The sequence below is a fragment of the Macaca thibetana genome, chromosome 7 (genome assembly GCF_024542745.1).
Source record: "Macaca thibetana thibetana isolate TM-01 chromosome 7, ASM2454274v1, whole genome shotgun sequence".
NCBI classification, from domain to species: Eukaryota; Metazoa; Chordata; class Mammalia; order Primates; family Cercopithecidae; genus Macaca; species Macaca thibetana.
This window is the reverse complement of record NC_065584.1, coordinates 99,708,700-99,722,646: the sequence shown is the minus strand read 5'-3', so window position 1 is coordinate 99,722,646 and position 13,947 is coordinate 99,708,700. Positions and strand designations below refer to the sequence as shown.

Here is a 13,947-nt window from a genome sequence, read left to right as displayed (position 1 = left end):
AGAATGAGACTCCATCTCAAAAAATATCAATCAGGGCTTTCATTCTCTCTCTATATATAGATATCCCCTCTAGCCTTCAATGTCTGCTTTTTTTTGAAACAGGGCTCCACCCTGTTGCCCAGTCTGCAGTGCGGTGGCACAATCGGCTCACTGGCACAATCGGCTCACTGCAGCCTTACCTCCTGGGCTCAAGTGATCTTCTCACCTTTGCCTCCTGAGTAGCTGGAACTACAGGTGCATGTCACCATGTCCATCTAATTTTTTTTCTATTTTTTGTAGAGCAGAGGTCTCACTTTGTTGCCCAGGCTGATCTCGAACTGATAGACTCAAGTGAGGGCTCCCACCTCAGCCTCCCAAAGTGCTGGGATTACAGGCACAAGCCACTGCACCCAGCCATTTTTCTTAAATTGTTGCTGCAAAGTCTCCACTCTCCTTTTACACTATCTGCAAAGTCTCCACTCTCCTTTTACACTATCTTCCCATTCTGCCTATAGAATAGCTCCAGAGTTGTCTTCAGAATAACTGTGTATTCAAAACTGAGCATAGGGCTGGGCACAGTGGCTCGCTCATACTTGTAATCTTAGCACTTTGAGAGGCCAAGGTGGGAGGATAATTTAAGCCCAGGAGTTGGAGACCAGCCTGGGTAACATAGTGAGACCCCCATCTCTACACTAAAATTTGTGTAAATTAGCCTGGTGTAGTAGCATGCTCCCATAGTCTCAACTACTAGGGAGGCTGAGGTGGGAGGATTGCTTGAGCCCAAGGGAGGTCAAGGCTGCAGTGAGCCATGATGGCATTACTGCACTCTAGCCTGGGTGACACAGCAAGACCCTGTATCAAAACAAAAACCAATCAACCAACAACAAAAAAACCCACTGAACATATAAGTCTTTTTGACGAAGAAAAGTTTCTGTTTATGATGTTAATTTTGGCTGAGTACCTATACTTTCCCTTGTTTTCCCTTGAATTTAAACATAAAACATAAAAAATCTCTTTGACATTGCAGCCTTACTCATTCTGAGTTTGGGCCCAATTATTACAGCTGCCCACCCTTACATTTGGTCTTGGTAATGCAATTCTCCACTATCTTTCATAGTCATCCTTTTTCAAATAAGAGTCCACAGGTAAGCTCCCTACAGAGGCTTTAGACAATAAAATTTGGTCCTTGTCAACATCCCCATTTTTTTGGGGGGGGCAGTAGGGGAGACAGAGTCTTGCTCTGTTGCCCAGGCTGGAGTACAGTGGCATGATCTCAGCTCACCATAACCTCCGCCTCCTGAGTTCAAGTGATTCTCCTGCCTCAGCCTCCTGAGTGGCTGGGATTGCAGATGTGCGCCACCAAGCCCGGCTAATTTTTATATTTTTAGTAGAGACAGGGTTTCACCAAGTTGGCCGGGTTTATCTTGAACTCCTGACCTCAAGTGTTCAGCCTGCCCCAGCCTCCCAAAGTGCTAGGATTACAGGCATGAACCACTGGGCCCGGCCCAACATCCCAACTTAATTAAGCAGTCGTCTTTTTTATAGCACCTTGAGACACAGGAATCAAACCCTCTCACTTATCTCAATTTTCTGAAATTGAATCACTTTCCCATTGTACTTTGAACTCCAGTATCACAGGGTGATGTTTTTTCATGAAGTTACTTTTGCATTCAATTTGCCAACACATCTCAGTGCTTAAAATTCATTTCCTTTTTTTTTTTTTAAGGAGACAGGTGGGAGTACAGTAGCACAATATTAACTCCCTACAGCCTCAACCTCCTAGGCTCAAGCAATCCTCTTGCCTCAGTCTCCCAAGTAGACAGGACTACAGCATGTGCCACCATGTCTGGCTAATTTTATTTTATTTTTTTTGTAAGACAGGGTCTCATTATATTGCCCAGGGTAGTCTCAAACTCCTGGTCTTCAGAGATCCTACCACCCTGGCCTTCTAAGTACTGAGATTACAGGTGAGAATCGGCGTGCCCAGCCTAAAACTAGGTTTTTTTTTTTTTTAGACGGAGTCTTGCTTTGTTGTCCAGGCTGGAGTGCAGTGGCATGATCTTGGCTCACTGCAACCTCCGCTTCCCGGGTTCAAATGATTGTCCTGCCTCAGCCTCCTGAGTAGCTGAGATTACAGGCATGCACCACCACGCCCGGCTACTTTTTGTATTTTTAGTAGAGACGGGGTTTCGCCATGTTGGTCAGGCTGGTCTCAAACTCCTGACATTGTGATCCGCCTGCCTCGGCCTCCCAAAGTGCTGGGATTACAGGCGTGAGCCACCGCGCCCGGCCCCAAAACTAGATTTAAAGTAGTAATTCTCCTAGTTACTTCTTCTACCTTCTAAAGAATTAAAACATTCATCTACAACTAGGAAAATTTCTAGATATATAACATCATAAGAATTCTACCAGAAACATAGACAGCTAAAGTTATTTTCCTAGTATATATATTTTTTGTGGGGGGACGGGGTGGGGGAAGGCGGGTTTTCCAGATAAATTCTAAAAGAGATGTAATACTATTTTCCTAGTACATATTGTCTTTGAACAAATTTCTCCATTCTGCCAGGCATTTTAAAGGCTATATTTTGTTGAAACAAACATACCTTACACATACTTCTCAATAACTCTTACACAAAATAAAACATGCTAACTTTCCCAAGTTGACAGAAATCTAAGCACTAAACAAGGAAGGACTCACCTTGTATCTGGTCTGTTCTCGATCATAGATTTTTTTCAGGGACACTACTTTGGGAGAGAAGAAGTTTCCCAGTTTGGCAAGGTAGACCCCATTCCTAAGCCCCTCCTCCAGTTCTGTGGTGGGAGGCAGATCTTCCCCTAGGCATGCTTCCATCCACCTGCACAAAAGGAGAGAGGATGCAAAAAAAGAAAGGGAAGGTCAGAACTTTTCCTTAGAGATTTTAAGCTTAATTTCCATTCTCCCTGGAGAAGCTTAAATTGAACATAATAGCACTCTTTTACAATCAGTTCCACACACATCCTTACCCTGCTTGGCCCAGTCAGATCTCAGAAGCGGGGAACTTAGGAAAATTCCTGAGCATGAATGCCACTTTCTTCTCTACCCTGCTTTCCTTTGCTGCAGCAACACAGCTAGCTGGGCTCCCCAGATCCTGACTGCTCCATGAAACTTCAGACCCTTTCCCTCAGTCCTTAGGTTGCTCTTTAACAAATCTTAAGAAAAGCCATTTGTAACTGAAGCCACCATTTCAACTGTTCAGAAGCTTACATTTGTTGCTGACATTCTCTTCTAGTTTCAGAACTCAGAATCCACAGTGAATTTCTAGGTCCAAGTTTTAACGATGTTTGGGGGTTATCAAAACAGAATCAATTATTTCAGCTAAAATATTAAAAGAAACTCCTATAGAAGCAGTAAATAATGAATTCTTAGATTTCTGGAGTCAGGGAGGAGGTTGCGAAAAGGATAGGAAAAGAAAACTATTTTCCAAAAAGAAAAAGAATAAAACAAAGAAAAAAAGAAAACTGTATTTTCCCCTTCAAATACCTCTTAGGAAATTTCAGGAAAGCCTAAGATAAAACAAAGTTTAGTTACATGTATTTTCTACCAACAGAAACATAGGTAACTAAAAATCATTTATGGCAATGGTTTTCTTTTCTTCTTTTTTCTTTTGAGACAAAGTCTCACTCTATTGCCCAGGCTGGAGTGCAGTGGTGTGATCTCAGCTCACTGCAACCTCCACCTCCCGGGTTCAAGCAATTCTCCTGCCTCAGCCTCCTGAGTAGCTGGGACTCCAGGCGTGCACCACTATGCCCAGCTAATTTTTGTATTTTTAGTAGACGGGGTTTTGTCATATTCGCTCAAACTCCTGACCTCAAGTGATCTGCCCATCTTAGCCTCCCAAAGTGCTGGATTACAGGCGTGAGCCACTGGACCCAGACCATGGCAACAGTTTTCAACCACTGAGCCACAGAATCCTGCGAATATCTAAGGAAAGCTATGGATCCTTCCCACAGAAAAATATACATATACTTAAATTTTACATATAATTTCAGAGACTTCATTGACTCTAGGAACCCCAGATTTAAAACTCCTAATTTAAAATTATTCCACTCAATTTTTTTTTTTTTAGATGGAGTCTCGCTCTGTTGCCCAGGCTGGAGTGCAATGGCACAATCTCAGCTCACTGCAACCTTTGCCTCCCGGGTTCAAGCAATTCTCCTGCCTCAGACTCCCGAGTAGCTGGGATTACAGGCCTGTGCCACCATACCCGGCTAATTTTTTGGTATTTTTAGTAGAGATGGGGTTTCACCATATTGGTCAGGCTGGTCTTGAACTCCTGACCTCAGGTGATCCACCCGCCTCGGCCTCCCAAAGTGCTGGGATTACAGGTGTAAGCCACCATTCCCAGCTCAATCTTGCTTTTAAATCTACTCTACCTTTAAATCAGCCAGCGTACTCTCTAACTTATGAAACCTGATGGGTATATGAATGGGCCAGATAATTTTCTGGTTGTTTCCTATACTTGATAAGCTTCTCTGCTGTCTTTTCTTTCTTTCAAATAGTAGAACTTAAATTGTCAGAAAGGGGAAAAACGAAACAAATGAGTTTTCCACAAGAGTTGTCATAATAATTAAATTAGATACCAATTTGAAATGGCTACAAAAATCTAAACTATACCTCTACTGAGACTAAAGACTCAAAGGGCAATGTGGAAAAGAATGGCAGTTGTCGGTATGGAAAATAGTGTAGTTCAGGGACTCATCTCATCTTTTTACCGCTAAAAAAGATGCTGATAAAATCATTCTGGCAAACAACTACTGGCAACTCCAGCTCTCAGGGGACAATCTAACTTGGGTTCTCATTAACAGGGAAAACTTAACAACCTCAGCCTAAGCCAAAAATGGCCCTCAAGCACGTAACAGTACCAAAAAAAAAAAAAAAAAGTTATTTTTCTTTTTAAAATGAAGTAAACACACAGGGAAACTATGGATAAAGAGCACAGTAGATACTTTTGCCTTGAATCAGAGCCAGTTACCAGAGGTATTTAGGTTTTCCTCTTTTCTGAGATTTCTAGACTAAAATAAAAATAAAAGGAGAGCCCATGGTAACATCTCCCACCATTCTTTATATTTCCTTTCCCTAGTCCAACTGCTATAAAACAGTCCTGACTTAGATGTTTCCTATAGCTGGGTAGAATACTCTTCGTGTAACACAGCAGTCAGGTCAGAGAAGAAAGGCCAACTGTGATTTGGTGAAAGCGATTAAGTAGAAAGAATAAGCTAGAATAAATAGGGAGGCAAAATACAGTGTTTCTAAACAACTGCTCAAACCTGAAGCTGCCCTCCAAGTCACCACACGTGTGGCTTGCCCGCCAATCTGAGCTATTTCACAATGGAGTATCACCTGGTTTGTTTATAAAATAAATCAGGACTAGGTAGGACGCGGTGGCTCACACCTGTAATCCCAGCAATTTGGGAGGCCAAGGCAGGCCGATCACTTGAGGTCAGGAGTTCAAGACCAACCTGGACAACATGGCGAAACCCCATCTCTACTAAAAACACAAAAATTAGCCAGCGTGGTGGTGTGCACCTATAGTCTCAGATACTTGGGAGGCTAAGACAGGAGGATCACTTTAACCTGGGAGGTAGAAGCTGCAGTGAGTTGAGATGGTGGCACTGCACTCTAGCTGGGGTGACAAAGTGAAATCCTGTCACAAACAAACGAACAAATTAGGACCAAACTACTTTGAACAGTAAAGTGCCATGTTACTATAATTTTTAATGTTAGCAGAAGTTTAGATTCTACTCAAATTCCAAGACGACACAACAAATACTTCTTTCAGTCTTTCTCTACAGCTCACATGAGATTTCCCCTTCTTCCACTAAATCACAGAATCAGAAAATGTGAGAGCCAGGAAGCAAATGCACTTCTAGGGAAAATCCCTTTGTTTTCAATGTAATATATATCTAAAAATGGCCAGGCACAGTAGCTCACGCCTGTAATCCCAGCACTTTGGGAGGCCAAGGCAGGAGGACTGCTTGAGCCCAAGAGTTCAGGACCAGCCTGGCAACACAGCCAGACCCTGTCTCTACAAAAAATTTAAAAATCAGCCAGGCGTGGTGGCACATGCCTGTACTGTAGTCCCAGCTACCTGAGAGGCTGAGGCAGGAGGACTGTTTGAGCCCAGGAAGTCAAGGCTGCAGTGAGTTATGATCGTGCCACCATACTCCAACCTGGGCAACAGAACAAAACTCTGTCTCAAAAATTATATATATAGATATATATGAGACAATTAAACATTTCTGAAAATTTTATGAATATTTTCCATATATTTAGTTTCTGAAGACTTTAAGTTTACATAAAAATTTAACCAAGTCCTTAATCAGTCACCTATGTTAGACATTTATGTCATTTCTAAATGTTTTTAACCATTAAATAAAGTGCAAGGAATATCTTTGTGCACAGTGTTCTTCTTTATTTAGAATTAATTCCTCAGGAAAGGTCCTTAGAAGTACAACTCCAAAATTAAAAATATAAACATTGAAAAAGAATCTAACTGCCCATAAGCCTGCTCAGAGGCTAATAATGTATTTGCACTTCCCCCCATTTACAAATAAGAATGAGGCTGATCCAAGGCCATCCAATAGCTAGCGGCAAAGACGGAATAACAAGACTAACTGCTAGATTTATAATCCTCCTCGCAATATCACTGTTGCTCTCACTACACCACCTGAAAAACCAAAAGGGGCTGAGCTCACAGGCTGTCCAAATAGGGAAAAATCTCAGAACTACCATGAAGGAAAAAGACTGGTTTATCTCCACATTCTGCCTACTTAATAATTAAAGGTATTTTAGTTTAACTAAATCCACCACTGATTCTCAACTTAGACACAAAACTTTTCTTATTAAACTTAAACATTTAGAACTGGTTAAGTTTGGTAGGGTGCAGTGGTTCTCACCTGTAATCCCAGCACTTTGGGAGGCCAACACAGGTGGATCACTTGAGGTCAGGAGTTGGAGAACAACCTGGCCAACATGGTGAAACCCCATCTCTACAAAAAATACAAAAATTAGCCAGGTATGGTGGAGTATGCCTGTAAACCCAGCTACCACTTGGAAAGCTGAGGCATGAGCTGAGATCGCATCACTGCACTCCAGCCTGGGCAACAGCAGAGCAAGTCTCTGTCTTAAAAAAACAAACCAACCAACCTGGCAGAATTCATTCTCCTACTGAATACTGTGTTCCAAGTATGGTCTGACCAGCCTGAAATGAAACAGGACTATCACCTTCTTCATTATGACACTCCCTAACCACAAAGCCTCTGCTTAAATTATTTAATTACACTTTTTCAATCAACAGAAACTCCTTTTTATCCCAAATATAGAGCTGCTAAACCATATCTCCAGGTTTTCTTTTTTTGTTTTTTTTTTTTTCAATGGAGTCTGGCTCTGTCACCCAGGCTGAAGTGCAGGGGTATGATCTCAGCTCACTGCAACCTCCATCTCCCAGGTTCAAGCAATTCTCCTGCCTCAGCCTCCCAAGGCTGGGATTACAGGCCTGTGCCACCACATTTGGCTAATTTTTATATTTTTAGTAGAGACGGGGTTTCACCATGTTGCCCAGGTTGGTCCTGAACTCCTGACCTCAGGTGATCCACCCGCCTCGGCCTCCCAAAGTGCTGGGATTACAGGCATGAGCCACCACGCCCAGCCTCTAGCTCTTTTATAATTTAGCTTTATGAAGACTTTTTAAAAATTTTTTTATTTTTTGAGATGGAGTCTCACTTTGTTGCCCAAGCTAGCGTGCAATGGCATGATCTCAGCTCACTGCAACCTCCGCCTCCCGGGTTCAAGCAATTCTCCTGTCTCCAGGGTAGCCGGGATTACAGGTGCCCATAAGCACGCCCAACTAGTTTTTGTATTCTTAGTAGAGACGGGGTTTCACCATGTTAGCCAGGCTGGCCTTGAGCTCCTGACCTCAAGTGATCCACCCAAGTGCTGGGATTATAGGCGTGAGACACGCCTGGCCTATAAATACATTTAAAAATAAAACTATGGCTGAGGTGAGAGGGTTGCCTGAGCCTTTGAGTTTGAGGATGCAGTGAGCAGTGATCATACCACTGCATTCCCAGTCTGGGCGACAGACTGAAACTCTTGTCTCAAAATCTATCAATCTATGCACAAAAGAAAATTACTGGCCAACACAACTTTTTACCAATTCTCATGTTTAACCCTGTCCTAGCAATAACCATAGAATCTCAAGGCTGGAAGGCTCATTAAAGATCTTTTAGGCCATCTCAATTCCTCCACTCCCCTCACATGTTCTACTCCATCCCCAATTTGATACCTTAATGTTCCCAAAACATCTCAGCCAAATCAGGAAGCAGGCTGAACCTGAATACTGACCGAGAATTGAACATTCAAGGTAACCTGGTTCATTTCTGGATTCCAGTAGTCAGAAAGTTTTTGTTAAGCCAGCATCAATTCTCTACTGGCACCCTAAGCTGCCTCCTGGAGCAAGAGAATGTTAAAATAAAAGCATAATGTGAGTAGCACTGGCCATGGACTTGGAAAGATCTGGTTCTATGTCCTGTCTCTGGCACTTACCAAGAAAGACAGCAAGCCACTTAACCAGTTCTTTCATTTGTTAAAAAAGGCTAATAGTATCTTCCAAAGTTTGTCACTGAGGATTAAATAAGATTGCAAGTGAAATATAGAGCTAGCACAGTGCTTGGCTGGGTATTGAAAAAAATATTTGTGCCTTTCCTCCTATCCCCTCATGATGAGTCACATGCTGACAATTCCATAAGTAAAATGATTCCAGCTCCTTCAAGCACTAGTCATAAAAACAGAATAATAATAGCACCTACCCACAGAATGTTTATGAGGATTAAAGAGATGATAGTACATATAAGATACTAAGAACAGTGCCTGGCACAGAGTAAGTACTCAAAACGTTACCAGGTATTATATTAGCAGTATTAGACATCATCTCTGCCCCGTCACGTCTTTTGCGCATCTCTGAACGTTCACCAACTGAATTCTGTGTTCCAGGTATGGTATGACCAGCCTGAAATGGAACAGGACTATCATCTTCTTCATTCTGACACTCCATAACCACAAAGCCTCAGATTAAATTATTTTATTATGCTTGTTCAATCAACAGAGACTCGTTTTTTCCCCAAATATAGAGCTGCTAAACTTTATCTCTACAATTCCATATTTAAATCATTATTTGCACTCATATCCATGACATATCTTCATGATAAGAGTAAGCCAACTGTCCCTAGTGTCAGAATCTCTTGGTTCCTAATTCCACCACCCAAAATATTCTCTTCCAGCTTCACATCACATCATCCACAAATACTAATGGGCTTTAAAGAATGAACAGGAGTTTACCAAATAGCCAAGGCAGAGAAGGCCTCCAAATAGTAGAAACACCATGTACAAAGGCAGGGAGGCACAAGAAAACAACATGTGTCACAGAGTAGCTCAGCACCAGCACTACTGGAAGGTAAAGGCAAGGGGACAACTGGAGGAGACGATGACAAAGTCAGCAGGCTGGATCATACAAGGCCTTATTTGTCACGCTTAGAAACCTTTACTGCATCCTAGTCTTGGGGGACACTTAAGGGTGGCCTGATCAGATCTGTTTCAGAAAATCACTTTGGCAACAATGTGGGGTTGTTTAAATTTTCTTCAATAGCAAACAAGTACAAATGTTTTAACAAATAAGCAGCTTTTTAGACAAAGTTTGGAGAATATCATACCAAGTGGTATGACATCAGCAGGTGTACATGTGATCAGAACTCGACCAAAACCACAAGTAGAGTTCAGCAACAACAGTCTTATATTTTTTATATTTTTCATGAGAGGTGTAACAAGCAGACAGCAGGGTTCTTAATCTCTCCTCTCACATGGGATATTAAATATAAATATTCAATATTTTCTCTTCAAGTTTAACCCCAGAACTGCATTAGCAAATCTCACTCAAATGCAAAATTTTTTAAAAGGTGATGTCAGATCTGAAACACAATTACTAAACAGGAAAGAAGTAACATAAAATGACTCATTTTCAATATAAATGACACTTTAAAAATAATCTTCACACCATGTGGCAGACATGAAGCCAAATACTTTATAAGATTATCTCAATCTTTTTAACAACCTCTGAAGTATTACTGTAATTATTTTACAGATAAACTGTGGGTTCCAAAAAGTATATTTCAAGATTGTCTGGCAAGTAAGTTCTCACTTGAACCCAAGTTGGTGTGATTCTGAAGCCCATACTCTGTTTTTTTTGTTCTTTTTTGAGACAGGGTCTGTGCAGTGGTGTGATCATGGCTCACTGCAGCCTTGACTTCAGATTTCAAGCAATCCTCTGGATCCTCCTACCTAGCCTCTCAAGAAGCTGGCGTCACAAGCACATGCCATAACACCCGGCTAATTTTTGCAATTTTTTGTAGAGATAGGGTTTCACCATGTTACCCAGGGTGGTCCAAACTCCTGGGCTCAAGCCATCCGCCTGCCTTACCCTCCCAAAGTGCTGGGATTACAGGTGTGAGCCACCAACCTAGCATTGAAGCTGATACTCTTAATTGCTACAGGGTACTTCCTCCTTCAACAATAATAACAGCTACCACCTACTGAACATTCCCTTACAAATGCTCAAGTTCTGAAATTGGGCTTCCTGAAGTATCTCACACCACAATATATAACCTCATTAACAACCCTTACTTCTATCAAGCGCTGAGGGAGAGGCCTAGTATTACACACTGGTGAAGCTGATACAATTAGTACAAAAATGAATGCTTATACAAAAGGCTATCTTTAATAACATAGTCTTTTTATATTTTTTTTGAGACAGCGTCTTGCTCTGCCACTCAGTCTGGAGTCCAGTGGCCCAATCACGGCTCACTGTGGCCTCAACTTCCTGGGCTCAGTGATCCTCCCACCTCAGCCTCCCAAGTAGCTGGGACCACAGGTGTGTACCATCACACTAGGCTAATTTTTAAAATTATTTGTAGAGACAGCAACTTCCTATGTTGTTCAGGCTGGTCTCGAACTCCTGGGCTCAAGGGATCCTTCCACCTCAGCCTCCCAAAGTGCAAGGGTTATAAGCATGAGCCACTGTGCTCAGCCTACATAGTAATTCTTATATCCTTTCATATTTATTCTCTTTTTTAAAGTTTTGTTTTATAAGTATTTTAAGTCAATTCCTCAAAAAACAAAAACAAAAAAAGGTGTCTACTCTGACACTCATATATTCATTCAGGAAACATTTCGAACTGACTACTCTGTGCAGCACTTATCCGTGGTAGAACGTTGTGCTGAATACCAGTCCCTACCTTCAAGGGAATTACTGGTAAGAGTTATGCTTAAACAGCTAGCTACAATAGGAGATGACATTTGAACTAGGCTTTGCTCAAATAAATTGTATTTAGAGTTGTGAAAAATGGGAAAATGAGACACGTAACATAAAGGAACGGCATAAACAAAGGACAAAAAAAAAAGGCTGAAAACAAATAGCACACTCAGGAAATGGTAAGTCACTGTGGTAGAGAAGTAGGTGGAAAAGTATCTGGATTAGTAATTTAAGCTGCAGGAATGGGAGCCATGGGAGGTTTTCAAGTAGACTTAGAAGGAGAACTTGGACAACAGCATAGATGACAGAATCCAGAGAGAAATATTAGGCAACCATTTCAGTAATCCAGGTGAGTGGTAATACAGTCTTTAACTGGGACAATGGTGGAAACAGAATGATTAACAATTACAAAGGTAGAATTGACCCCATTTGACAATCTGTTAGATGAGGGATGGGGATTAGAAGGGCAGTAAGAAATGTGAAATTTCATAGATGACTGAAAAGGCAGAGGGCATGGAGGGTGGGCAAGCAAAGTTAGAGCCAGACCTCACGGTTCATAACTAACATTAAACACCAAATGGATTAGAGAATTTTTTTTAAAAAGAAAACATAGTTATATACTCTTGAAATGAGAAAGAAGTTTACAAACAAGACTACAGAAGCAGAAATCAGAAAGGAAAAGATAAATTGGCTAGTATTTAAACTTCTGTAAGGCCATTTTTAAAGAACTAAATAAAACTTTAACAGGAAAGGTTACTGGAGCAAAAAAATCACCACATATAACAAAGAGCTAACAATATTATATAATCTTTATATGTATATACATTTTAAACACTTGAAATAAAATGACAAACATTTCCCTAGAAAAATATGCTAGAAACACAAATAAAAAAATTCATAAAATATACATATGGCCAGTAATTTATATGAAAATCTCTCAATCTTACTACTAACCCAAGAAATGCAAATTAAAGTAACAATATCACCATCTTCAGTTATCAGACTGGCAAAGATTTTTAAAAATAACTTATTGTTGTCCAGTGTGTGGGGAAACCCCACATTCTGACACACAATTCTAGGAGAAAATCTGGCACCATATACCATCTATAGCAAACTGACAAACATTTCTATAAAAGGAAAAAAGAGAAGGTTTTTTCTTATTTTTAAAAGATGATTTGGTGACTTGTGGCATGGATGACTGCATAAAAGATGATGCCATTAAACAAGACTGGGGACACCCACAAAAGTCAGAGAGGATGAGCAATTCATGGTTGAAACATGTTCAGCTTGAAATGTCAAAGGGACATCCAGAGAGTGGCATCCTGCAGGCAGTTGAAAACACAGGTCTCTGGAGGGAGACCTGTTGTTAAAGACCTAAATCTGGAAAATGGCACCACAAGAGTAGATAATCTCACAGAGAAAGAGGTTGTGGAGAAAAATTTAAAAGCTGAAGCACTGTGTCTCAGGGAACACCAACATTTAAGAGGTGAAAGAGACAAAGACAGTGTCTGTGATCAAGTTCAGAACCAGGAGAGAATCACACAATGGCAATCAAGGAAGGAAAAAATCAGCAAACTATTAGAGGTTACCAGCTTTCAATGCTGCAAAGAGGCAGGTGGTGAAGAGAAAAGGATGTGGCACACAAGCAAGAAGGTCATCTTTGGCTCCCATAAGGGAAGTCTCAGTGGAGTGGTGACACAGGAGACCAATTAAAAGAACTAGAAAAGTAACTAAAGGTAGGAAGGAGAGATAGCAGATGTAGGCTTCTTTTTCTAATTTTTAATTTTTGTTTTTAATAGCGGAGACAAGGTTTCATTATGTTGTCCAGGCTGGTATGGAACTCCTGAACTCAAGAGATTCTTGCCTTCCAATCCCCAACTCCCTCCCCGCCCCCTTCTCCACCTCCCAAAGTACTGGGATTACAGGCATGAGTCACTGCACCCAGCCAACTTCTTTTTCTAGAAGTATAAGAAGGGAAGAGGAAAAACTAGGGGGAATGGAGAAGGAGTTAGTCTGAGATGGTGACATGTCCTGGGAAAGTGTCTTTTTTTTTTTAAATGATTGTGGAAAAAGCATATATTTATAGTCTGCAAGAAAAGAACACGTGAAGGAGGGGCTAAAGATATAGGAATAAGAACAAAAGAAAGTAAGGTTCTGAAGAGCAGAGGCGGCAGCCAGCTACAGAAAGGAATATACCCCACTTCTTCCCTGAGAAAAGAGGGAAGGAAATAAGAACAACCAAGAATGACATGTTATCCAGCCAACTTCTCTGAGCTTCCGTTTTCCATATATAAAGCAGGATTAGCAACACACCAAACTTCATAAGGTTGTTGTGAGGATTAAATGAAATGATACATACCAAATACTAGTGAGGAGAGCAAAGATCACCTGGAGTCCACTAAGGAGACCATCCAGAGGCAAAACTTCTTATCTGAGGAATTTAGAAGTAATCAGACTTCCCTATTATCTAAAATCAACACCTGGTTCTAGCCCTCTTTCAACTTAAAATGTGTAAGTAACTAGAATTTCTATACATCTCTGGAATGCCATGCCGAAACTCACTGTGCAACCCTTGCTGACATTACGTCTAAAAATGTAATCATTTATCATGACCTAATGTGGCTAA

The 13,947-nt window shown here is 41.1% G+C and overlaps 1 protein-coding gene across 1 annotated transcript in view; it reads right to left on the bottom strand.

Annotated features, from left to right (window-relative positions):
- Positions 1 to 13,947, bottom strand: part of IQGAP1 (IQ motif containing GTPase activating protein 1) — a 209,616-nt gene that overhangs the window by 76,854 nt on the left and 118,815 nt on the right. The window contains exon 4 of the mRNA XM_050798029.1: positions 2,678 to 2,834. Coding sequence (XP_050653986.1) covers positions 2,678 to 2,834 — 157 coding nt within the window. The remainder of the gene's footprint in view (positions 1 to 2,677; positions 2,835 to 13,947) is intronic.